The sequence below is a fragment of the Aaosphaeria arxii genome (genome assembly GCF_010015735.1).
Source record: "Aaosphaeria arxii CBS 175.79 unplaced genomic scaffold BU24scaffold_1, whole genome shotgun sequence".
NCBI lineage: Eukaryota > Fungi > Ascomycota > Dothideomycetes > Pleosporales > Aaosphaeria > Aaosphaeria arxii.
The window spans coordinates 4,160,971-4,183,853 of NW_022983474.1; the positions used below are offsets into that span (position 1 = coordinate 4,160,971).

At 51.0% G+C, this 22,883-nt stretch overlaps 10 protein-coding genes across 10 annotated transcripts; 4 read left to right on the forward strand and 6 right to left on the reverse strand.

Moving 5' to 3' along the window:
* Positions 1 to 573: 573 nt before the first annotated feature.
* BU24DRAFT_362751 (ankyrin) lies at positions 574 to 3,193 on the reverse strand. Its single transcript, XM_033524191.1, has 3 exons — positions 3,072 to 3,193; positions 1,505 to 3,017; positions 574 to 1,458 (listed from the first exon to the last, which is right to left on the reverse strand). The coding sequence occupies exons 2-3, from the start codon at positions 2,917 to 2,919 to the stop codon at positions 960 to 962; spliced, it is 1,914 nt and encodes a 637-aa protein (XP_033390213.1). The 5' UTR covers positions 2,920 to 3,017; positions 3,072 to 3,193; the 3' UTR covers positions 574 to 959.
* Positions 3,194 to 3,302: 109 nt separating this feature from the next.
* Positions 3,303 to 4,568, reverse strand: BU24DRAFT_417508 (uncharacterized protein). Its single transcript, XM_033526742.1, has one exon. It carries the CDS (start codon positions 4,468 to 4,470, stop codon positions 3,514 to 3,516), a length of 957 nt encoding a protein of 318 aa, XP_033390214.1. The 5' UTR covers positions 4,471 to 4,568; the 3' UTR covers positions 3,303 to 3,513.
* Positions 4,569 to 5,440: 872 nt separating this feature from the next.
* On the reverse strand, positions 5,441 to 5,867 carry BU24DRAFT_457799 (uncharacterized protein; the record flags this gene model as incomplete). The annotated part of the gene is made up of 3 exons (XM_033531570.1): positions 5,441 to 5,498; positions 5,534 to 5,562; positions 5,619 to 5,867. The coding sequence occupies 3 exons, from the start codon at positions 5,865 to 5,867 to the stop codon at positions 5,441 to 5,443; spliced, it is 336 nt and encodes a 111-aa protein (XP_033390215.1).
* Positions 5,868 to 6,553: 686 nt separating this feature from the next.
* On the forward strand, positions 6,554 to 7,393 carry BU24DRAFT_338835 (kinase-like protein; the record flags this gene model as incomplete). The annotated part of the gene is made up of 1 exon (XM_033523151.1): positions 6,554 to 7,393. One exon carries the CDS (start codon positions 6,554 to 6,556, stop codon positions 7,391 to 7,393), a length of 840 nt encoding a protein of 279 aa, XP_033390216.1.
* BU24DRAFT_417512 (uncharacterized protein) lies at positions 7,212 to 8,267 on the forward strand. The gene is made up of 2 exons (XM_033526743.1): positions 7,212 to 7,886; positions 7,943 to 8,267. Exon 1 carries the CDS (start codon positions 7,515 to 7,517, stop codon positions 7,836 to 7,838), a length of 324 nt encoding a protein of 107 aa, XP_033390217.1. The 5' UTR covers positions 7,212 to 7,514; the 3' UTR covers positions 7,839 to 7,886; positions 7,943 to 8,267.
* On the reverse strand, positions 7,912 to 8,641 carry BU24DRAFT_31465 (uncharacterized protein). The gene has a single exon (XM_033522862.1). The coding sequence runs from the start codon at positions 8,605 to 8,607 to the stop codon at positions 8,131 to 8,133; it is 477 nt and encodes a 158-aa protein (XP_033390218.1). The 5' UTR covers positions 8,608 to 8,641; the 3' UTR covers positions 7,912 to 8,130.
* A 75-nt stretch (positions 8,642 to 8,716) lies between these two features.
* Positions 8,717 to 11,646, reverse strand: BU24DRAFT_446792 (elongation factor G, mitochondrial). Its single transcript, XM_033530789.1, has 4 exons — positions 11,340 to 11,646; positions 11,170 to 11,281; positions 9,935 to 11,107; positions 8,717 to 9,886 (listed from the first exon to the last, which is right to left on the reverse strand). Exons 1-4 carry the CDS (start codon positions 11,549 to 11,551, stop codon positions 8,981 to 8,983), a joined length of 2,403 nt encoding a protein of 800 aa, XP_033390219.1. The 5' UTR covers positions 11,552 to 11,646; the 3' UTR covers positions 8,717 to 8,980.
* A 4,554-nt stretch (positions 11,647 to 16,200) lies between these two features.
* On the reverse strand, positions 16,201 to 17,649 carry BU24DRAFT_488212 (uncharacterized protein). The gene is made up of 2 exons (XM_033533528.1): positions 17,491 to 17,649; positions 16,201 to 17,442 (listed from the first exon to the last, which is right to left on the reverse strand). Exons 1-2 carry the CDS (start codon positions 17,529 to 17,531, stop codon positions 16,314 to 16,316), a joined length of 1,170 nt encoding a protein of 389 aa, XP_033390220.1. The 5' UTR covers positions 17,532 to 17,649; the 3' UTR covers positions 16,201 to 16,313.
* A 169-nt stretch (positions 17,650 to 17,818) lies between these two features.
* BU24DRAFT_384189 (uncharacterized protein) lies at positions 17,819 to 18,884 on the forward strand. Its single transcript, XM_033524830.1, has 2 exons — positions 17,819 to 18,045; positions 18,097 to 18,884. Exons 1-2 carry the CDS (start codon positions 17,836 to 17,838, stop codon positions 18,760 to 18,762), a joined length of 876 nt encoding a protein of 291 aa, XP_033390221.1. The 5' UTR covers positions 17,819 to 17,835; the 3' UTR covers positions 18,763 to 18,884.
* A 348-nt stretch (positions 18,885 to 19,232) lies between these two features.
* On the forward strand, positions 19,233 to 22,278 carry BU24DRAFT_384193 (uncharacterized protein). The gene is made up of 3 exons (XM_033524831.1): positions 19,233 to 19,771; positions 19,819 to 20,183; positions 20,233 to 22,278. Exons 1-3 carry the CDS (start codon positions 19,624 to 19,626, stop codon positions 22,087 to 22,089), a joined length of 2,370 nt encoding a protein of 789 aa, XP_033390222.1. The 5' UTR covers positions 19,233 to 19,623; the 3' UTR covers positions 22,090 to 22,278.
* The last annotated feature ends 605 nt before the right edge of the window (positions 22,279 to 22,883 follow it).

The window sequence follows — 22,883 nt, forward strand, 5'->3', positions numbered from 1 at the left end:
TATGCTTTCTATCATACAAAGTTCCGTCGTTTTCACTGTGAAAGATGCATAGACCTATGCATAGACCTGTCCAGCCTATTCATGATACCCCCTTGTCTAGTGATGTATTGATAATTGTACCTGGCGCCTGGGTGCCTGGCTAACCACGGGACCCATTTTAGTTCCCGCCCCTCACCCTCACTGCGGATCGACGCCTCAGCCCGTGTTGGTGTCCCCCCACCTGTCTTGTCTACACGCGAGTAAGAATGGTGATCATATTGTACGACGATATTGGGTGCCAAATGCAGCCATGATCCTTTGAATAATAATACTCTAACACGTTCGATCTCAAGGGCCCGTTGGCTTGGTATGCGCCTCCACATACTTGAAGTCACTAGTTAATAGTGTGAGGATGTGGGCTTAGTTAGTGCTGATTCTTGCGGGAAGCACTCCAGCGCGCTAACCATGAACGGAACCAAAGCTGAATGAACATTCCTCAAGATGATGATAATTTTGAAGATTTCTTGACCGAGAAGACGGAGTTTAGGAGTGAAGCGTTTGGTGACGGCAACTTATCCGGATGTGAAAAGGGTGATATTATTCAACTTGAGCGGAAGGGCTATTGCAGAGTTGATACGCCGTACAAGGCTGAAGCGGCGGCGGTCCTATTTGATTATTCCCACTGAGAAGGCCAAGTAAGTATCTGCCATGATGAAAGCGCAAATACACGACTTCACGAGAGCATGACTGTCCTGGGAGATCTCATGTTACAATTCTCAATTTGCCGCCATATACCTTGGCCATTTCTTGCTGATCAACCTTGAGTGAGTTGAAGGAAATCAAATGCCCTAGCAATTGGCAAGTAGAACTCTGCTTGGACAGCCACGTAATGGGGGGTACGGGTTGTAGCAGGATCTAATATTACAAAGTACAAAATAGAGGTATCTTACTGGAGATTTTCGACCGAGTGGCGATCAAGGCTACCTACTCGAAGGCTTGGTTTGATCGTCTCCGACAAGTTGAATGATCTCTTCACAGCCACAAGTCTCGGCAAGGGCAATGGCGGTTCTCCCCAAAGAATCTTTGATCATACGATCGGCGCCTTTCTTGATCAGATATGACACCAGATCCTTCCTTCCGAGTTGAATCGCCCCGTGCAGGGGGGTGCCTAAACCAAGGTACTTCATCTCAGCCCAAGATGCGGGGTCATCCTGATATTGTATCGCATGTAATGAAGCACCCAGGTCAAGGAGCAGATCGATAATATCCTTGACGTCAGGTTCTTTCCGGTCGAGTACAAAATGAATGAGTTGGCCGGGCCGAATACTCTCGGTTCGTTCGAAAAGCAGACGAAGGACGGGTAACGATGCCACCGAGACAGCACGAGACATGGGAGTGAAATCCCAATCGCATCGTGTGTTTGGGTCTGCCCCGTGATCAAGAAGCCATTGTACGAGGAACTCGTCGTCAAGGACGTACCTGTTACACATAAGATGATTTCCAGTACGCCATATAGAGGGCTTACCCAAGTAGTGGAGGTGTAATTCTGCTGAGTGGTGCATTCACATTCCAACCCAGAGAAAAGTATACCTCGAATATTGCTCTTGATTCTGACTCGAGAGCGGTTGCAGGTAGCACCCATGGTGGAACGAACTGACTAAGGTAAAGCAGAAGACCTGGATGACGCCTCCTTGCCGCCGCAGAACAAAGCGCACTCATACGTCGTTTACGTGCGGATGAGATTAGTTTCCTAACCTCTCCAATTCTCCCTTCTTCACAGGCTTCCCATAGGGATTGATCGGACGTGGCAGACGGTAAAGAGGGTTTCCACTGGCGACGCCCGACCCGAAGATCGAGCCAGGAGTTTATTGCATAGACGTAAATCATCAACTTGGAGCCTCCAAAGTTTGGAATGCTGTCGGTTTTCCCTGTTACCCGCCGCATCACATGGCGAATCAGATCTACATGTCCGTTGAGGGCAGCGCCTGCGAGAGTATCAGCAACAATACATTCTTCAGAATCGCCGAGATTGGCAATAAGCAGATTGACGATTTCTTTCCGGCCATGAAATGCTGCGAGAAAGGCGGCACCTGTCAATTTCATGCGACTCGGCGATCTGGTGAGCAGCAGTTGCACTGTAGAAACATGTCCACATTGGCTTGCATCCTCGATTGATAAGGCAATGTGCTCTTCGTCGAAGTCTGTCTTACTCGACTTGAAAATAAACTCTATTACAGTATTGCAGGCGGTCTTCGAAGCTGTTCTGAGAAGATTGACCCAAAACATAGGTTCCTTCTCGTCGATATGTGGTTGTCTATTGTGCAAAATCATCAGTGCTATAGGCTCATCCTTGGCGCGGACAGCACTTTGGGCAGCCGTATCAAACCATAATTGTGGTCGATGCAGTGGTGTTCGTCTGAGTAACATAGACACAGCCTGCTCGTTTCCTGCTACGCAGGCCGCTTCGAGCGCTGTGGCGTGCGTAAGAAACCTAATTGGGGACGGCGTGATAGAAGAATGGTCGAGAAAATGGACCAGTATATCGTGGAAACCGAATCTGGCAGCAGCTGTCATGGCATCTCCAAAAAACCTTGTCATCGCAGTTGACTTTGCTCCCATTTTAACTAGCGTCTTCACTGTCGAGACTTGATGCATACAGGTTGCAGCAATCAAGGCATTCTCAAGAGGAGTTTCTTCCGGGTAGGCGTCTGCCTTGTCGGCCACCTTGAGGTGCTTGATGATATCAAAAAAATAGAGAGTATGGGAAGCCGTCGTAGCTAAGACTTGTGCACATTTTCCAAGGGCGGTGCGTTCTTTGTCTAACGAGACCGTAGCCAGGAGATCTTCGGCCCTTCGGATCGATAAGCAAATACTTCGATTCCGACCATTGTGCATGTATGTCTTTCGTTGAATTAATTGTGCTACCATCACTTTCGGCATTCGTGGGTCTCGTCTCAGATGGGGTGGGCTCTGATCATCTTCTTTTTCGAATGTCGGCAAGGCATAAATGATATCCTCAATGACGACGCTAAATCGAGCTGTCTTGCGTGAGTACGCACCGCAGGAGTGTGATCTGACCACTCACAGCATACCGATCGAAGCTTGAGTGACTCGTGAATACCGACGTCATGAACGAGACAGAGGATGAGCATGTAAAGTATGTCATCAGGGAGACTATCCATGGTGACGTGGGAGGGAAAGATGCCAAAGGCACCTTGATATTGGACGCAGGCAGCGTTGAGCTATCTAGGAGAAGAAGACTACTAAGACGGTAAATGCATGGTGCGGACTCTGCGGAGTACGGAGCGCGCGGTTCATAGTATGTATGAATTAGTGATGTAGTTGGTGAAGTACTGACTGCGATGATCGAAGCTCCTCCTGGCCAAGACCATGCTAACCATTTGGAGTAAAAAGCTCTCTTGGGAAAAAGGGCCAACAAAATGCTCCTCAAGAAACCACTTGAAAGCGTACTTAATTATTCCTTGCTTGCCGTCTAGATGACTCTTATCCGCCTCTTAGACGATCATTCAACTTTTATACCATCGAGACGAATGCCATTCTATCTACACACGAAGACGGTCTCTGTCCAGGCCTGAGACCCCAGGCACCACTGATCCAAGCATACGCCGGGTTCGCAGTTGATACATGATACTGCCCGTCCCAGCGCGTTCCTGTGGGTGTTGTAGATACTGGAGGTGCTACTGAAGAAGCTGCAGTAGCGGCCGGTTTGGGGCCCCAAGTGCCGTCATTCCATACGTACTCAGGTTTCTGAGCTGAGCCATAATGCCCAGTTGTGGATATATTGGACGAGGAAGATGCTAATGCCGTGGTTTCAGAACGAGTAACCGTGTGAGCTGGTGTTGCCGTATGTTGACCAATTTCTTCGTTTGCAATTTCTCTGTCTTCTACGAATAGACGAGCAGAGTCTGCACTACCAATAACCACCACAGTGCCTTCAGATTGAGAGCTGCTCACGAATGGTTTTAACGGCCGGGCGATTTGTATTGGTTCTGGAAGGTTCATCTCCTTGATTCGAGAGGTGATGATGTCCTTTTGTTCCGGTGTGGCAACGTCGCTACCTATGACTGCATAGACTACCCACGTCCTGGTGTTTCCGGCAAACCACTGGGAATGATTCCGATAGGCCTCGAAGAGATCATCCATCATTCTATGTGCGAGTTTGATGTAGGAGTCTTCCTCGGGAGACTCTAGCTCGTTTGGTGCAACATGTGCGAGAATTGCACGGTGTCTGGAGGCGACTATCACCACCGTGCAGGCACTGAGGCCTCTAACGCCGATGCTGCCGATCTTGCCGAGTCCAAGTTCAGCAGAAAGCGTTGCGGACGCAACCTCGTTGATTCCCACTAGGCGAACAACTTGTCGTTCTTCTAGTCGGTACAAGAACCCTGAGCGGATGGACATCTTGACGTTGGCTGCTTTAGAGGATTCCGTGTAGACAACGATGATACGGACAATGAGCAGGCGGCTCATGAGGCGCGCAATGGCGCTCAATCAAATCCGCCAGAGAAACAGAAGTTCTATACGTGTCGACACCTTGGCTTTCTCAATCTCTCGTGTCGCAGACATGACTTTGTGTTGAGGCAGGGGTGTAGCCGCGGGGTAACCCAGGTATACTTTGATGCAAGCATCCGTTTCCGACTGCAACCTCATGAGTGATACCAATGACTATCAATTAAATTTCCAACAGATCACAACAGATAGGAAAGGTTGCCTCTCGTTTGTTACTTACTGTTCATGAAAATTACCACCGCATGCTCAGACGACATGGCACGAAATCATCCCCGTGCGGTAAGGAAGCTTCTATGGTACTATTGGCAGCAGGCGGAAGGGAAAGGCCCACTGCATGAAGAGAAAGAAGATGACCGATAGCGAATGGAATACCTTTTAAATATATCTAAGCTAGGCAGCGTAAGTTCGGCACATGGAGGATACCTGTAACATTCCTCATGGAACTCGTCTAAGGACGCCGCAGATTAACACCTCGAAAGTAAGCCTACCCATCCATGAAATTTTCAATACAATCCTTGGATAACCATTGATACGAATACCAGAGCGACAAATTGACGCATTGTAAGATGGTGACAAACCTGAAAGTCAAGCCGAATATGGGCCAGATTCCATATGCTGAGACTACAAACCAGGCATGCTGATATCAGAGGCACACAAAACACCGACCGAGTTCGGATCCATTGCAAAGATATTGGGGGAAGATGAGGAGGCCCGGTGGGTAGGGCGAGGCAAATGATAGTTCGTGGCTTCGTCGGAGTCCATTCATATATGATCGTCCGTTAGCCTTGTAGCTTTGGGTCTTCGACCTTCACTACTGCCCCTGTGACAACCCCCAACTTCCTGTCGAAAGCTGTGCCGCATTGAACTGGCAGAAGGTCAACGCGCTTGCAAAAGAGTAGTTAGGAAACCAAACTACAAGTGGTGGCTATTGCTAAGCTGCAGTGTTGTTGAAACCGAAGCCGTACGTTGGAGTATAAGGAGACCGTGCCCTAAGCAAGCAATTAGCAAGGTCAGAAACATATACGCTTCCCAGTACGAAGCTTCCGCAGGAACCTGTACCCAAGGCGAAAATCAAATGAACCCCATTGGCCCAATCAACTATTGCGAACCTCTTCCATCTTGAACTCCTCGGAACGTGGTCGGTCGAGTATCTTATCCAGCCTACCCTGCCATTTCATCCTCGTAGCATTACCAAACCACGCCGACGTATGCTCCCAATACGGCGGATACCACCCCGAGAACCCCCAAACAAGAACATTAAACGGATTCAAATCACCATGGGAGAACCTCGGCAGAGACCAAGGTCGATCCTGAATCCTCATCATCGTCTGGAGGTTCTTGCGGTCTTCCTCGGACATCTTGATCCAGCAAAATTTCCTATTTCAAGACCCAACTCTCCCTCAAGAAAGGCGTTACTGCAAATTATATCCTCATGCAAAATAGTGTTCTGATGGCAGAAAACCGATGCTTGCGCTGCCTGTTCAGCCTATCGTGCGAGTAGTGTATTGCTTGTCAGACGTGCCTTGCGTCGGTATTCTCTCTATGACTCATTCTCCGCATACTCTGGAGTTAATCCATACTTGTCTCTGCCATAATAGCGCAATACCGTTGAACATGAATCACCACGCGACTGTTCGAGTCGCTCGTATAGCACAGCTCCGAGTTCGCATCAGGCGCGGGCGTCAGGTTCGGGATGTGGAAATTTAATGAATCTTTGGCTGTTAGGGATAACTTATCTGATACTAGTTTTACTGACTAAATACTTTGCTTTTATGAGTAGGTATTTCGAGGTCGTTGCCTTACTCGTATGTTTGCAGCCGTAATACCCTTAATTCCCTCTGCATCCGGTGGTCGTTCACGCCTGAGGGCACCAATCAGAGAAATTACGCCGCCACTAGTCACTTCTTAACTAACCTGACGTGTCCTTGCGTTACAGGAAATGATTGCTTATACAACATTAAATACGCCGCCCTTCCTCTTCTGCACTTCACTTATACTTACTGTAAATTGTGGAACAACTCTATATTTTTTTTTTTTTAAAAAAATGACCTCGGAGGCACCAGTTTTGCCAGGTATAGAGCTTCCCCTAGACGGATTGAGCGGCGAAGCCGATATCAATCCTCAGGTCCCCATTGTCAATGTTATCGAGGGGAAGGGCGAGTTCCTGGGCGGGGGAGCGACGGGACTTGTAGAACGTCTTGTTTCGGGAGATGTGATCAAGTCTCCTTGGACGGGCCGTCCCACGTCACTAGACTGCAGGCAAGAGATGGCAATTGAGGCGCAAATATATGAGAGACTTGGAGCGCACCCCAGACTGGTGCAATTCAAACACTGGGATCCTGTCAGCCATGCCTTGACGCTGGAATACATGCCTAACGGCAATCTCAAGGACTACGTTCAGAAGCATGGGCATGGGGTATCGCCCTCTCAGAGGCAGCAGTGGGTGATGGAGGTCGTTGAGGGGGTTGAGCTTCTACACTCGTACAACGTTATTCAGGGTGATGTCGGGCCGCACAATTTTCTGCTCGATATCGATCTTAGCCTCAAGATCTGTGACTTTGGCGGATCTTCCTTGGATGGCTCGCAGGCCACGGTCGCCCCTGGTGTGAGATATAGGCTGCCAAGCTTGGGTGGGACGACGATCAAAGAGGACCTTTTCGCTTTAGGCTCGACGATCTACTTCATCGTCACCGGGCGCGAGCCGTACGAAGAGCTGACTGACGAAGATCAGGTGGAGAAACTGTACCAAAATGGAGTATTCCCAGGACTGAGCGAGGTACCTTTTGCAGAGATCATTGCACTGTGTTGGAGACAGGAAGCTGAATCGGCTAAGATGATCATTGAACTTGTGAGGCGCTCATCAGAAAAATGCCAATCAACATAAGGCATGTTCGATTCAATGCCCGTCTACTCCGTTTTTCAGTGTGGAAAGAGAGGACGCTACATGTACTCAATGTAGTCAATATGCTACGTCTTTCTGCGTACATCGTTTGGCGACATGTACCATGGGAAAGATACGCTGGCTTGGTGTAATGAGTGTGCTACAAACGAAGGACTATTTCAGTGCATGTGTCCAGCATATCCAACGTCTGCTAGGCAATATATCCTGCCACACCAATTCCGCCATCAATTACCAGAGCAATCACTTCCCATATCGCGGAGATTGCGCTCTCCTAGCGCTGAGAAATTCCTTCGTCCCGATGATTGGGACACTGATTGCGACTAGTAGTGGCAGCCAACGTACTCGTTGCTGGGTTTGCGCAGGTAGTACCCGACTCGAGTGCGACTTGACATTTGATCAGGTCGGTGGATATGGTGTTACAGGATGAAGGGCATCCGGTATACTTCGTTGTGGAGGTCACCGAAGTACACATATTCTGCTTGAGTTGCTTAGCAGCAGTTTAGTGGGTTTTTCCAGAGATGAAATACGAACAGATATCTGGTAGTCTTGATGACAATCGATGTGCTCGTAGAGGAGGATCTATCGCTGTGAAGTCACACTCGATCAGCAGTAACTGACAGCAGGCTGAGCGGCGACGCTGCTACGCCCGACAGTGGAGTTATAAGCGTCACTGACGCAGGCAGCATTCCAACCATCGCCCGCAATGACTGGCTACCCTGCTAGCTGTTACTAGCTGGGCGTGGAGGTAATGTGCAATCTGCGTCGGCGTGATCATTAGATGATCGAGGAGCTGGCTGATTCATTACTGCTCGATTGGCTGTGGTGTGGTGGCTAAGATGATTGAGTATCGAAGGGCGGTGCGATGCGGCGAAGTGCACCAGAAAGGAGGGGGGCGAGACGAGACCAGATGATCCTGAGATAGCATGTGCAGCTGCAGCCTTCTGCTCTGCTGTAAGTAAAGATTGGTGCAAAGCAGGCATTGGAAGCAACCACGCTGCGGATGTTCTTATGCTTCTTTTTAGAACCCAATAGGATGGAAATAGAAGGGAACACCCGCGCGCCCCATATCGTAGAGCTTGAATAGCAAGTCGCATATCTGCGTTGGTTGGCTTAGAGATAGCCGAAACGGATATCTGCGCTGTCTTCACGCGCTTCCTCCGTTGGCTGTGGTACAGTTTGTCATGCCCATGGATCATCCATAATACTTGTCAGGCTAACGTATTGGCAAAGCTCCTTCAGTGCCGCGAAAGCCATCTAAACTGGTCAAACACAACACAGAGTAGAGGGAAAATGAGTGCAGGTGAGGGGATATCTTCTGATTATATATCATATACAAATCGACCATAATACACTTAATTTTACACGTTCCCAGCCCATTTTATGTTTCCTCCCAGAAAAAGTCGTCTATATGCATGGCGGGGAAAAACAACCAATCCCGCCGTGTGTCTTGGAAGATATGCCAAAAGAAAGCATGTCTAGTAAAAGCTATCAAACGCGAAGTCGTTTCGTTTTAAACGTGTGTATGTGCCAAAGAGAGGGGGGCGTAATGTGCGTTTTTTTCTAATTTGTCTAAGCGTTCCTGTCCCGCTGCTCCTTCTCGTACTTGGCCACGAGGTCTCTTTGGAGCTGTGGTGGCGCGGGGCTGTAGTGGCTGAACTCCATAGAGAATTCTCCCTTGCCCTGGGTACTGGCTCGCAGCTGGGAGGAGAAGCCGAACATGCTGTTGAGACTGCAGTCGGCGTAGACGGTGAAGTCGTCGGGGCCGATTTCCGTGTCGTTGATGATGGCGTTGCGCTTGTTGAGGATGCCGACGACGCCTCCCTGGAACTCGTTCGGCGCGGTGACGGTGGTCTTCATGAGGGGTTCGAGGACCTGGGGAGCGCCCTCCTTGAAGGCCTTGCGGAAGGCTTGCTGTGTGGCGTTCTTGAAAGACATTTCGGAAGAGTCGACGGCGTGGGTGGCACCATCGTTGACGACCATGGTGGTACCCAAGACCCTTTGGCCCATGAGCGGACCCTTTTGGGTAGAGGCACCGAAGCCCTTCTCGCAGGCGAACAAGAACTTCTCAGAGATAGTTCCACCAGTAATCTGATCTTCGAAAATGTTCTCGGCAAGATTTTCGCTAGGCTCCAACCATCCGATGACTCGGGCGTAATCTCCGGCTCCACCGGTCTGCTTCCTGAGCGTGTGGTCGAAGTTAACGCGCTTGGTGATGGTCTCACGGTAGGCGACTTGAGGCTGTCCGGTCTCGCATTCAACGCGGTACTCTCGCTTCATGCGTTCGACGTAGATATCCAAGTGGAGTTCACCCATTCCAGAGATGACGGTTTCCTGGGATTCGGGTTCGACATGGACACGGAAGGTGGGATCCTCACGCTGGAAGCGGTTCATCGCTTTACTGAAGTTGGGGGTATCCTTGGTGTGCTTGGGCTTGATGGAAAGCGAAATGACGGGCTCGGGAACGAACATGGACGACTACAGAGATTAGTTTGTATAATCTGGAAAACGACGAAGTGGACTTACCATGGTGTATCCGAGAGAGCCATCAGTGAATGTGTCTCCAGAAGCACAGTCAACGCCGAACACAGCGCAAATTTCTCCTGCTCCGATCTCTTGGACCTCCTCCATTTCATTCGAATGCATACGAACGATCTTAGGAATCTTGACCTTCTTGTCTGACCTAGCGTTGAAGACATTCATGCCCTTCCTCAATGTTCCCTGGTAGACGCGAATGTATGTCAATTGACCAAAGTTGCTCTCCTCAAGCTTGAAAGCCAAACCAACGAAGGGCAAGGAGTTGTAAGAAACCAGCTTGACTGGTGCCTCCTTTCGTCGTGCGTCCAAGGCCATGTTCTCGACTTCGGCGGGGTTAGGGAGGTAATCCACAACTCCGTCAAGCATAGGCTGAACGGATTTGTCTGCTAATGCTGATCCCATCATGACAGGTGTGAATTTCAAGGAAATGGTCGCTCGTCGAATAGCAGCCTTGATCTGCTCCTGTGTGGGCTCCTGCTCGTCCAAGTAAAGCTCGGCGATCTCATCGTCAACATCCGCCAAAGTCTCAATAAGCTTCTGCCTCTTCTCCTCCACGAGCTCTTTCAAATCTTCGGGAATCTCGTCCTTGACAACTACAACCTCTCCCTTCTCTCCCTCGTTGTAGATCGCTTTCCTTCCAATCAGATCCACGACACCTTGGAAATGGTCCTCTCGGCCGATGGGTACTTGAACCGCTGCAGCAGGTATCTTGAGCTTCTGGTTGATCTGATCGACAGCCTTCCACGGGTTTGCGCCCATTCGGTCCATCTTGTTAACGAAGGAAATCCTAGGAACGTTGTATCGTCGCATTTGCCTGTCCACGGTGATCGTTTGACTCTGCACTCCGCTCACAGCACACAAGATCATGACTGCGCCGTCCAAAACTCGCAGGGCTCGCTCGACTTCAATGGTAAAATCAATATGGCCGGGGGTATCGATCAAGTTGAAATGGTATGTTTCATCCTTTCCATTCTCGTTCTTCACCCAGTCGCAGAAAGTGGCGGCAGACTGAATTGTAATACCCTTCTCACGTTCAAGATCCATGGAATCCATCTTCGCGCCGACGGCGTCTTTTCCGCGCACTTCGTGGATGGCATTGATTCGGCCGGTGTAGTAAAGGACACGCTCGGTTGCTGTGGTTTTTCCGGAATCGATGTGTGCCTGTGGGGTGATAACCTTTAGCTTTCGTGCCTTCGAACGACGCCAGAGCGACTGAAACTCACAGCGATACCAATGTTTCGCACTTTCGATAGTCGCGCCGCTTCGACGGGATCGAGGTTCTCGACAATGGCTTCTTGTGTCAAAGTAGATGGATCTTCCTTTGCCTTCTTGAGACTAATCGTACCATCAGCTTTGGGGATGCCTTGCAATTGGTCACAATTCAAGTACTTACACATCAGCGGCGACGGATTGCCACCGTTTCTGTCCACTTGAATTGTTGTTATTCAAGAAGGTTCCAATGGCAGATCCATTGGGGTATTTGCTTCGTTGGAGAGCTGCTGTGGAGAAGGCAGAGCGCGGAGACGACCTCGAGGCGCATCGGGCGGAGGTACGAAGAGAAGCAGTTGCAAGCGATTGCGCTCGCACAAATGACTGCACCCTCATCTTGAAAAGAAAAACGAAAGGTGGCAGTGGGAAGAAAAGAAAAACTCCACGAGGAAGAATGACAGCGTAATCTGCCGCTGTTTGAATGGTGGACGGGACCCTAAAAAAAGTTTAGATCAGTCCATGGGCCCTGAGTGATCGGAGAGTCGGCGAAGCGCGCTCATCACGTGACGTCAGTTATCCCCAAGTTCCACAGTTGTCCCACATTCTGGGGTTGATCAAGCCTTGCGGACAGCTAGTAATTATACTACTATATTTCTATTTAAGAACTGAGTAGGATGCAGACTTAATGTACTCGTGAATGAAGATACAAACGTGTAACACAAACCTGTGTTAGCTAGAATGTTGGGTGACAGTGGACGATACTGCATATCCTAGCCCTGAGACACACATGGACAGTTCCCAAGGGCTTTAATCAACGACATGCTCAGTATCGCTTGAATGGACGACAGACACCATACGAAGTCATCCTCGTATGGATATAGCCCGCTTAAGCACCCCAGTATTGGATATAGATCTCCTCTAACGATATGCTCCTGCAAATGCTGATAGAGGACAGAAGAGTTGATGAAACGCTAAAGGAGAGGATTGATAAGAAAAGAAAATACAAAAGGTTCGGCTATTCAAAACATATATGCAGCCCCTGCGAGGGATTCCACCATCACACTGTACTTTTGTGATAACAATATGCAATTTCTCGGCTCTTTACCCTCCGGATAGAATCAAGGGATGTGTCGTGACTCTAGCTAGTCGGCTGTGCTTCAACAGCTGCTGCCTGCTCGTCTGAAGCAACAGGCTTTTCAGGCTCTGCGGCGACTTCAGGTTCCTCTAGCTCTTTTTGCGAGGCCTCCGTCGTAGGAGCGGCATGTACTTCGGGCTCGGCCTCGTAGATCTCTGAAACTTCTTCCTCGGCACCAGCATTTGTATCCTCGGTGTGTTGAGCTTCGGTATTGTCTTTAGTGACTGCTTCCTTCGCTTTATGAGCAACTTGCTCGACCTTTTTCTTGCCTTTGGTCAAAGTGCTTTCACGTGCTTTTGGCTTTGCAGTAGGTTGAGTGACGGCAGCTCGTCGAGGAGGGGATGCTGGTTTATCATGCGTCTTGCTGGCAGAAGCTTGGGTAGGGCGCATCATTCTTGCTAAAAAGCCTTCATCCGAGCCACCCTTCGTTGACGCACGGGATTCAGGGCGCTTAGTGGGAGCAGTGCTTGGTGCCAAAGAAGCTCGTGCAGGCTGCTTCTTGGTCGTAGGACCAGTCTTTGGAGCCACCGAAGAGGTGCGAGGGGCCGCCACGGTTTTACGGACGGCCGGCTTCTCGGTTGATTCTTCGCCATGTTTGGCAGCGGATGCCCTTGTGGGTGCGGTCAAATGGGAAGGGAGCTGCACAGGCTTAGTCTGCTCCCTTGGCTTCGGCTTCTTGAAGCCTCCAGGAGAAGTTGTTGTGCTCTTTTCTGTGTCCTTGGTCGTCTTAGGAGCGGGTATGGTGCTCGTGGGTTTGGGGACCGGTTTCTTGGTTTCGGCCGGTGCGGTCTTATCTTTAGCGGCGACTCCAGATGGGGCTCCGGCCATAGATGGTCGCATGGATGGTCGAGATGTCCGGGGTGCCGGTACTTTAGGCTGGTCTTTGGAAACTGTCGACTTGGCTTTTTCCTTGCCGGGCAACGGGGACTTTGCGGTTGAAGCAGCAGGAATGGCTTTCGGAGTAGTGGGCGTCCTAGGGGCGCGCGTGACGCTTGGAGATTTGGGAAGGGGGCTCTTTGCTGAAGCTGGTTTCAAGGTGGGGACTTTGGTGGATATAGCTGCAGGCTTCTTCACCGAAGATTTGCTGCTAGCCTCTGTTGTTCGCCCTGTTCCTCCAACCTTAGATGGGGTAGCTGTGGTTTTGACTTTGGGGATCTGCGGGGCTTCGACATTCTTTGGTGCTTCAGTTGTTGCTGAGGTTTCGGCAACCTGGGGAGCTGCAGGGGCTTCTGTGGGCTCGGGGTCCTTCGCAGTCACGGGAGCCTCAGGGACTTCAGGTGCTACGGCAGCTGCTGGAACTTCGGGTACTTCTGGAACTTCTGGCTCTGGAGTCTTCGGTGCCTCTGGAGCTGCTGGTACTTCTGGCGCTGCCGGCTCTTCTGACACTACTGGTTCTTCTGGCTTGACCGGGGCTGCTGGTGCCTCTACAACTTCTGGGATTACTGGTGTCTCTTCAACCTTGGGAGCTGCTGGTGTTTCTTCAGCCTTGGGGGCTGCTGGTGTTTCTTCGACCTTGGGAGCCGCAGGGGTCTCCTCGACTTCTGGGACTGCGGATGTCTCTGGCGTCACAGCCACTTCTGGCTCTTTTGGAGCCTCGTCTGCTTTTGGTTCTGGGACAATTAGAGTGTCTGCAGCCGTCGAAGACTCCGTAGGTGGAGGAAATTCCGCCTTAACGGGCTCAGCGCTCTCTTCTTTTGCCTCCACCGGCTTTGGTTTCGCCTCTTCCTGTACGCTAGAGACAACTTTGTCCGACTTCTTAATAGGCTTGTTCGACTTCTTGATAGGCTCGTCCGACTTCTTGATAGGCTCGTCCGACTTCTTGATAGGCTCGTCCGACTTCTTGATAGGCTCGTCCGACTTCTTAACGGGCTTGCCCGACTTCTTGACAGGCTCGTCCAACTTCTTAACAGGCTTGTCCGAGAGGGACAGAGCAGCCAGCTTCTGGGATATGTCATCGGAAATTGGTTCAAGATTGGAGATAGCCTCACGAACCTCTCCCGCATCAGGCTTACTGGGGGCGGCTGCAGTTGTTTCTGGGAAGTCAGATCCCTTCATTATGCTTCCGAGGTTCGGCATCGTGCTGTCGGTCTCGCGGATTGGAGGCGGGCCTCTGCTGAGCTCTTGCGCGTCGACGGCTTCCTCAGGGACAACCTCGTTGACGGCGTCGCTGCTTTCGCGTGCTTCCTTCTCCTTGGTGAGTTCCTTCTTGAGATCTGCGACTGCCTCTTCGCCCAACTCGGTGCTCACGCTGAAGCTCTGCCTGTGCTGGGCGGAGATGCTGTTGATTCCGTCGGCAGTGCCCTTGGAGGTACCAAGATCGCGTGGGATCGATGCGGAGGGCTCGACCGAGACGAACGAAGCTCTGATCTTGGACGTAGGCTTGTCGCCTTCGCCGCTGTTTCTATGTTCTGGTTGGGGACGGCCGCGGGGTTCAGGAGACGGAGCTGCGCTTTGGCTCTCAAACATAGCCCGCAGGTTCCTAACACCACTGTTTTGGCTTTTGTCGGTCATGGCTGCAATTCGAGGACGCCCGATTAGTTACAGCAAAATAGTAGGAGGAGGAGGGGAGGGAGAGGTAGAGAAGGGTTGCGCAGGTAGAGTTGAGGTTTTGGCTAGGAACGTGGTCATAACGTGGGAAATATTGGGGGGGAGATTTGGGACCAGGATCAGCTGAAACGCGTTTGTTTACCAGGTCACCACAGAGACGGTGTCGCGGTTTCAAGGGTAAATAATGTAAATGCGCACTTACAACGAGCGGCACCTAATCAATTGATGATGGCAATGGTTCTGGTCGTTTGTGTCAGCGACAATGAGCGATGGAATGGATTATGTTGGAGAGCAATGGAGGAGTGGAGGAGGTGGAGAGGAGAGGCTGGTGCCCTGGACAATTGGAACAAATAACTAGCAAAGAGGAAATCACTCAGTCACTCCAGTCACTCCTCCCCTGTTCCCTGGCACTAAATGAGAGTTGATTAACCGCTTCTGTACTAGATGAACCGCCAAGTACAGGAGAGCTTGAGTGGCCAGAGAGACGTCACTCCACTCCACTTTTATACATGAAAGACATCTCCAATCCACCCCATGAATATCTTTATTCTCCTTCAATATGTTGCTATATCTTACTTGAAGACTATTCAAGTATCTGCCATGACACCATAGTATCCTGACAATGCACAAATCACCCTCAATGGCACCTCTATCAACCAGTATGTCATGCCATGACAACCCTCACCCGTCGCATCCTCTCTCCTTTTCATGCGCGCAGATGTCAATGCGGTAATCCGCAATGGCCAATCAGACATCATTGCGACCCGAAATGAGCATATTTGTCCAATAGCATACGAGGAACAATGACCATTTCACAATTCTATTCACATTTCGAGAACAACTTCCCCTTAACTGCCATCTCTTATAGGCAGCGCCAGTTGCCATGTCCACGTCCCATGACCACCTTGTTTGATGAAACAGTTGCTATTCTAACCGACTCTACCGTTCTCTCGTTGTGGCTAATGTTGAGGACAACGTTATGCACCCTCGTGTCTTCCTTGACCAAAAGGACCCCGTTTCCTGGAGGTCACCTTCTCGAGTCATGCACCACCCATTGACTTCACGCCAATCACATATTCAACAGCCGTTCCACTCCAGGGTCCTTCGATACGTCTCACCCGTCCATCTCTGCACTTCATGGCGATATGATACAGAGTCCGTTTAATCTGTGGCAAATTTATCGACAAAATACTGCTATGCGCGCTTCTGCGCATGCTTGAAGGAAGTCTCAATTGAGACATTGCGAGCATAGATTAAATCATCATTACGAGCGGCCAGACAAGTGTCTGAAGTCGCAGGCATTAGATTGGGGGCATTGTTAGACATTGGTAGGTCGCTGTGCAGTGCATGGATACAGTGAGATGCCGAGCATTGAAATAACATTACTGTCCAATTGGCCAAAAGCCGCAAAGTACCTAACCATGGGTACGAGCTACGAGTCTACGATTAATCCTGGGCGCCTCTGTTAACCTGGTATCACGTTAGTCTTCCCCATTCCGCCTTCAATCCAACATCGCCATCCGCATCGAATACTTTTCCCTTGTCCCATTCTCGATCTTCTCCTCTCCTAGACCACTTGACGTCCTCCTCCGTCTTCTCATCTCCCCTCTCCCATTTCTTCACCTGATCATCTGTGAACCCCGCGGCCTTCAAACGTTCAGCTCCTTGTTGCTTCCACCTTTCGCGATCCTTCAGGGCCTCGAGAGCGTCGCCCCACTCATCCTCGACATCTGAGTTGAGGTGCACGTCAGATTGAGGATCGTACGTAGAAGAAAATCGTGCGTCCATCGCCATGGAATTTGCCTTGTGAGCGCCGCGGCCCCGTGATCGCACGTTTAATTGCGCCGGTGATGGTGGCAGTGGGCCGACAATGTCTTCCAGTGGGTCTGAATCAGAGCCATTACGAGGGGATGGTTCTCGTCGCGAGTGCGCCTTTTGAGTGCGATGTTTTGTGTCATCATGGATCTTGGAACTTCGCGATCGTGGACTTCGGGAGCGGGAATTATGGCGCCGAGATGATTTATGGTGTCTCCGAGGAGATCGTGACCTAGAACGAGAGCGAGATGCAGCGGGCGAACGAGACCTTCTTCGATGGGACCTATGTCCTGACGAATCCTTCCTGTGGCTATCATAATGATGGCGTCTGCTGCTGTGACGATGGTCGCGTTCCAGTCCCTTGCTCGTGTCGTAGTGTCTAGAGCTACGTTTGGCGTTGTCCCCCTCACTATCATCGTATCTTTCTCGTTCTCTCCTCCGACTTCCATCTCCTTGTCTTTTTCTGTCCGATCTAGCGTGTCCTGCGTCCTCGCGATCCCGTCGTCTCCGTCGGCTTCGATCCCTCTCATCATCGCTGTCGTCTTGTCTTGAGCGCTTCCGCGCATTGTTCCCTGTCTCTTCACCGCTGAAATCGACAGGTGTCAGCCTTCCCGGATCGTGCCTCCGTATGTTCCTTTTCTCTAACAGTTTCTTCCCCTTCTCCATGTGCCTAAGACGCGCCCGCGACTCCTCGGCTTCCTTTGCTAGTAATGCTGCATTGTGCGTGTCCGTCTCTTTAATGATGTGGCGGAGGAATCTGGTATTCGGTTTCGGCGCAGCCGACCTTGACCTGGGGAGAAGTGAGAATCAAATCCATTATACGACGGCGTACACGAACTCCATAGAGGTCGGTACACCTGGGGAAGTTGACCGCGACATACTTCAGGGGATTGAAGGCATCGAGACCCACCATCTCATACTTTTTCGTCGACGTCTTCGCATCCTGCTTCAGCAAGCTTCTAACGTAGTCGTCATCATCGATATCATGTGTGGACATTGCGCCTGCGTGCGTGCGCTTGTTGCATATACATGCGTGCTGTGGTTCACTCAAGAACTCAGGGCCTGACGTCGGTCGGCGTGAGGACCCGCTAGTCCAGAAGGAGATGCCCCACCCGGAATAAACAAACACCCCGCGGCGCGTTGCCTCTATCCTCACGATTTACTTACAAACACTTCCAGCACAATGGCGTTCAGGACTGCGGAAGAAACATCATCTGCTATTAAGCAGCTGAATTCTTCTCCTTCTTTAAAGATACTAGACCTTGCCGAGACATTATCACCCAAAGACCTGCCACAGGTGTCTCAAAAACGAAATTCCGCGGTGTCTGAAGACAGCGAACAGAACAGCGATACACACCCTGCTGCGCTAGAGGCAGACTTGACTCACTACAAGGTAGCTCAAATTGTCAACTTTGAGTAGGGAATCGTAATTGACAGAAGATAGGAGCTTTTCAGTAAACTTAGGTTCAGTTATGTCGAACAGGTTACAAAGGAGAAATTCCTACGAAACATCACGGACAACCCACCTCGTTTTGTAGAGAACAACGAAAATGAAGCAAAGGAGGCAGAGATACTGGCTTCTAAGGCAGAGCTGAAGGAGCGGAAACTGGAAGTGGCGGAAATCATCAAGCAGTTAGAGGAGAAGGGTCGAGAGCTGGCGCTGCGGTACGAAGGGATCCAGCTGCGCACCGCACGGCTAACGCAACTTCCTACCGACATCGACAATCTCCAAGTGAACATAGAACGGCTTAGGCACGAGCAGATTCCATCGACCGATAATCCGGAAATGGCGCTGCCTCTTCCCGAAACGCGGCGCCTATTGCAGGAGCGAGAAGCAGAGCTGACCGCTCTGAATGCCCAACTTGCATCGTTGCAGGCTCAACTGCCCGGACGCGCACAAGAGCTCGACAAATTAGAGCGAGAGTTGAAGCCTCTGGAGACTCAGAAACAGGGAACTGTTGCAGCTGCGAAAGAGGCGAAGCGACGAAGAGAAGAGGGAGGCGGAATTGGGGATGAGCTGGAAGAGAGAGGAAGATGGCTGCGAGCTTCAGAGCAAGCTTTGAAAGAAATGCTCGACATTGAAGATGAAAATGGAGGCGCGAGGCACTAATATCTTTCTTTTCCTCGCAGGCGTTATGGGTTGGATCAGAAAGGGATGAGATACCCCATGGTTAATAGATGCATTTTCGAGTAATTACCATGATCATGGTTCACAGCACACATAATAGTTTGTCCACATTATTGTACCACCCGAACGTACCGACTGAGGAGAGCCGTGGAATGCGTGCTAGAGATTAGCGCAGCCCTGTCGTGCCTGTCTAGGTGTGGCGGACCCATCTACACAAATTCCTAGAATGGAGTGAGGCGCAGTCGGCATTGTACTTCACCAAATGCTCCAGGGCCCCCAATCAATTACAGGATGAAGTGTCGAGTGATCAGTACGGGAGAAGAAATGAGGACGACGTCAGCTGAAAGCAGGGATGTGTCGAGCGTCGATTGGCCGTTGCCCCGCGGAACCACCACGGATAAACATACGCTAGTGAGATCTCGCAGCTGCCCAAGACTACTACCTTTCGACGACAGCTCTTCCTTTTGTCGACTCAACCAAAAGTTACCACCTTCGTTTCTCTTTTCACACTTCTGTCTTTCGAACAGACTTAGGATCGAAGCGCAAACCGACTGACGTTCCCTTCACCATCTCATCGCCCCGCAGGGCATGTTCTGCTAGCGAGGCATCGATCATCTAGCCTTGCCAACGCATTCAAGCTTGACAGCAGAACAAGCCTAATCATTGTTACACCTGCCACGACGTCACGATTTCCTCCCGCTCCTGTCTTTTCTCGGATCTTCTTTGGATTTTTGATACCCCTAACGACTGTTACTCGAAATTTCATCCATTCCATTATAGGAAGAAGCCGAACGAAATCGTGGTCTTGCGTCCCTTCGAGTACAGGCGGTGTACACCTTCATAATGTCCGGGAACCAGTTCTCCCCACCGGGGAGCAGCAGTTACTCTTCTGACACCATGTATGTCGGTGACGGTACATGGGACTCTTCAAGAAATACCTTTCTGTTGCCGAATCTGCAAGGATTGAACTTAGCTACTACTCAATACAATGGTATGCTCGAACGGAAAGAGAAATACAATCTCGCTAACCTCTCGCAGGCATGGGCAATCGATTTCGCAACATGGCCGGCTATCGCGGTGTGATCATGGGACATGGCATTCTCGCGGCGATTACCTTTCTATTCGTCGTTCCGGCAGCTATCCTCATAGCCCGCTTCTATCATCGGAATCCACGGATGGCATTGCGAATTCACATTTGGCTACAGATATTGACCGTATTTCTATCCACTGCTCTCTTTATCCTCGGCTTCCAGGCAGTTGGGTTGAAACGATCCTTGACAAATCCACACCACGGCATTGGTGTTGCTCTATACACCCTTATCCTTGTCCAGGCCTTTGCTGGATGTATCATTCACCGCCGAGAGAAGGGCAAGGAGCGATACAAAATTCCACTAAAGCTTATGGTGAGTCCAACGATGTTCCAAATACCGAGTTTAAATACTAATTGTATAGCTTCATCAATGGGTCGGAAGAGCTATTGCCATCCTAGGAGTCGTTCAGGTCGCTTTAGGGCTTACCCTATGGGGCTCGCCCAAGGTGCTCTTCATTCTATTCGCTATTTGGACCTTCATCCTCGCGGTTGCTTGTTTCGTCCTCAGCTATAGAAACCAGCCGGAAATGGGCTTCGACGACCGAGGCACATACATAACTGATCGAACTGAAACCACGCGAAGAACTTCAAGTGGCCATGGTCTTGGACGACTTGCAGCAGCAGGAGCAGCAGGAGCCGGGCTGGCAGCGCTTCGACGCCGCTCCAGGAGCAGAAGCAGGACCCGTCGAAGGCCAAGTGGAAGCCGGCACGAGGTTCTGAGCTCTCACCATAGCTCTCGGATGTCAGACTCTTATGCAGACGAAAAGTTCACGGACGCTGGCAGAAAGGGAACTACGTGGAAAGACCGTCTTTTCGGTGCAGCAGCTGGTGTAGGTGGCATCATGGCTGTCAGGTCATTATTCAACCGCAATAAGAAGCCCGCTATGACCGAGTCTGGTAGCGAAGTCAGCTACAGCCGACCAGTCGGTCAATCTGAATTTACACAGACAGATCTCAGTCGATTGGAAGAGGGCCGGGCGCCAGAATCCCCTGCCAACGATAGGTGGCGCCGTACAGAAGAGAGGGAGGCTGCTCAGGCAGCGGCAATGGCCGGCAGCCCACTACGAAAAGGCCATCAACCCAGACGGAGTGGTGCATCCATCGACTCTTTCGATAGTCGGACCAGCATTAGCGATGAGACTGTCGAACGACGTAACGAGTCTCATGGACTTCGCAACGGACTTGCAGCACTCGGCGTGGCCGGATTCCTTAAACATCAATGGAACAAGCGCAGGAACAAAAAGGAGGACGAACGCGTAGAGGAGCTAAGACAACAAGACATGGACGAGGAGCGAATTGCTCGTGCCAATAGTAATCGACGGAAGTACACAGGAGATGGGATCCGGCCACCAAGGAGGACGAGACCACCTTCCACGATTATGTCGGAGAGTGACATCTCAGGCCTCACACCGCTACCTAACCTTGCGCCTCCACCAAGCAATCTTCCTCCACCTCCAAGAAGCACGACCAACCTTTCAAGTGCCCCAGGCCCGTCTACTATCCCACCACCTCCACCCATTGGGGGTGTTTTGAGCGATTCAGGTTCAGAGGCCTATACCTCACCAGGAGGTGGTAATCATCGGCGTCATCGCACACCAGGTGCTGGGTCTACGGCACTTGCTAGCGGGGCGGTGGCAGCCGCAACGTCCACTGGTTCGCCCGTACGAAAAGGAAGGGATAGCAGTAGACAGCGAAGTGATCTTGACGATAGCGTTGCGTCGCCGCCCGTCTCTGTCAAAGTCAAAATGCACAACGATGGTCGTCATGTGACCCTACGCCGACTCAACGAAGAAGAAGCTGCTGCTGCGCGAGAAGCTAGACGAAAGGTTGAGCGCAAGAAACGCAATGGCAGTGCCAGCTCGCTCAGTGGTTTTGATAACGACCGCTGGCGCAGAACAGAGGCACTGGAAGCGCAACAAGCAGCGCAAATGGCTGCTCCCTCCTCGACAACGCATATCCCTATGCCGGAGCCAATGATCCCTCCCCCGCCCCCAGGACCTCCGCCTATGAGCGGAACCTCAACCATAGGGCCTGGGCAGCAATATCCACCGCCTCCACCTATTCCGGGTGGCAGCATGATAAGCAGCCCGCCGGGGACAAACGCATACGGAACGGAGACGGATGTCAGTGCCTATGACTCGAATCGCCGACGACGGAGAGCGGAGAGAGCGCAAGCCAAGCAGGCTCGTCAAGGTGGCAGTAGAGTAGAGTTTTCATGATGATAATGGTCTCAAGAATCGCTTGTTTTGTTACTTTTCAATGTGTTTAGTTCAGCATTAACGATTGAAGGAGGCAAAAGATGCCTCGTTCACAAGGGCTCAGAAAATTTGGGAATCTTTGGGATGGAAGGCGTCGGAATTATGTTCATATAAATGGAGCGAGTGTTTACTTCTAGGATTTTGCATGTGTATAATAATATATCAAATGTCACTACGCAAATGTGGCGTTTAATCGAGATGTGAGAATATGCCGAATGCGGTAATCTGGAGTGAACGCCTTATTACGCCCCACGAACTGGCGGGCCAGACAGATGGGTTAGCTTGGCAGGGCAAGGCACGTTTGAGGCGAGAATGCACTTGGAACTGTGGAGACGGCACTGCATCTAGCAAGTGGATTCTTGAGCTGTCCTCTGCAGAGGCCTTGCATCATGTAAAGAGTGTATGGCCAGGCCGGCAGCTTCTCGGACACCCTCATCGTGCTCGGCGAGAACAGGCTCGGAGGGGTTCGCCGTAGAAGGGCCTTTACGACGAATATAAACCTGGAGGACCGCGGCTGTCGCGGGACGGTGCCCGCCAAAGCGATACGAAAAATCCTCTTCCGCCAGTCCTCGAGGTTTTCCACGATCTGAAAATATGGGGTCAAGTTGTGCCTCACGATGATTAGAAGGGAGGAAATGGGGAAGCCGGCCAAGAGAATCGCTGGCTGTGCCCATTCCAGCCCAGTTGTGGCTCTGCTAACTTGCCCTTGAAGACAGGCATGGAGGATTACGGAAGCATCTATACCGCGGCCGATA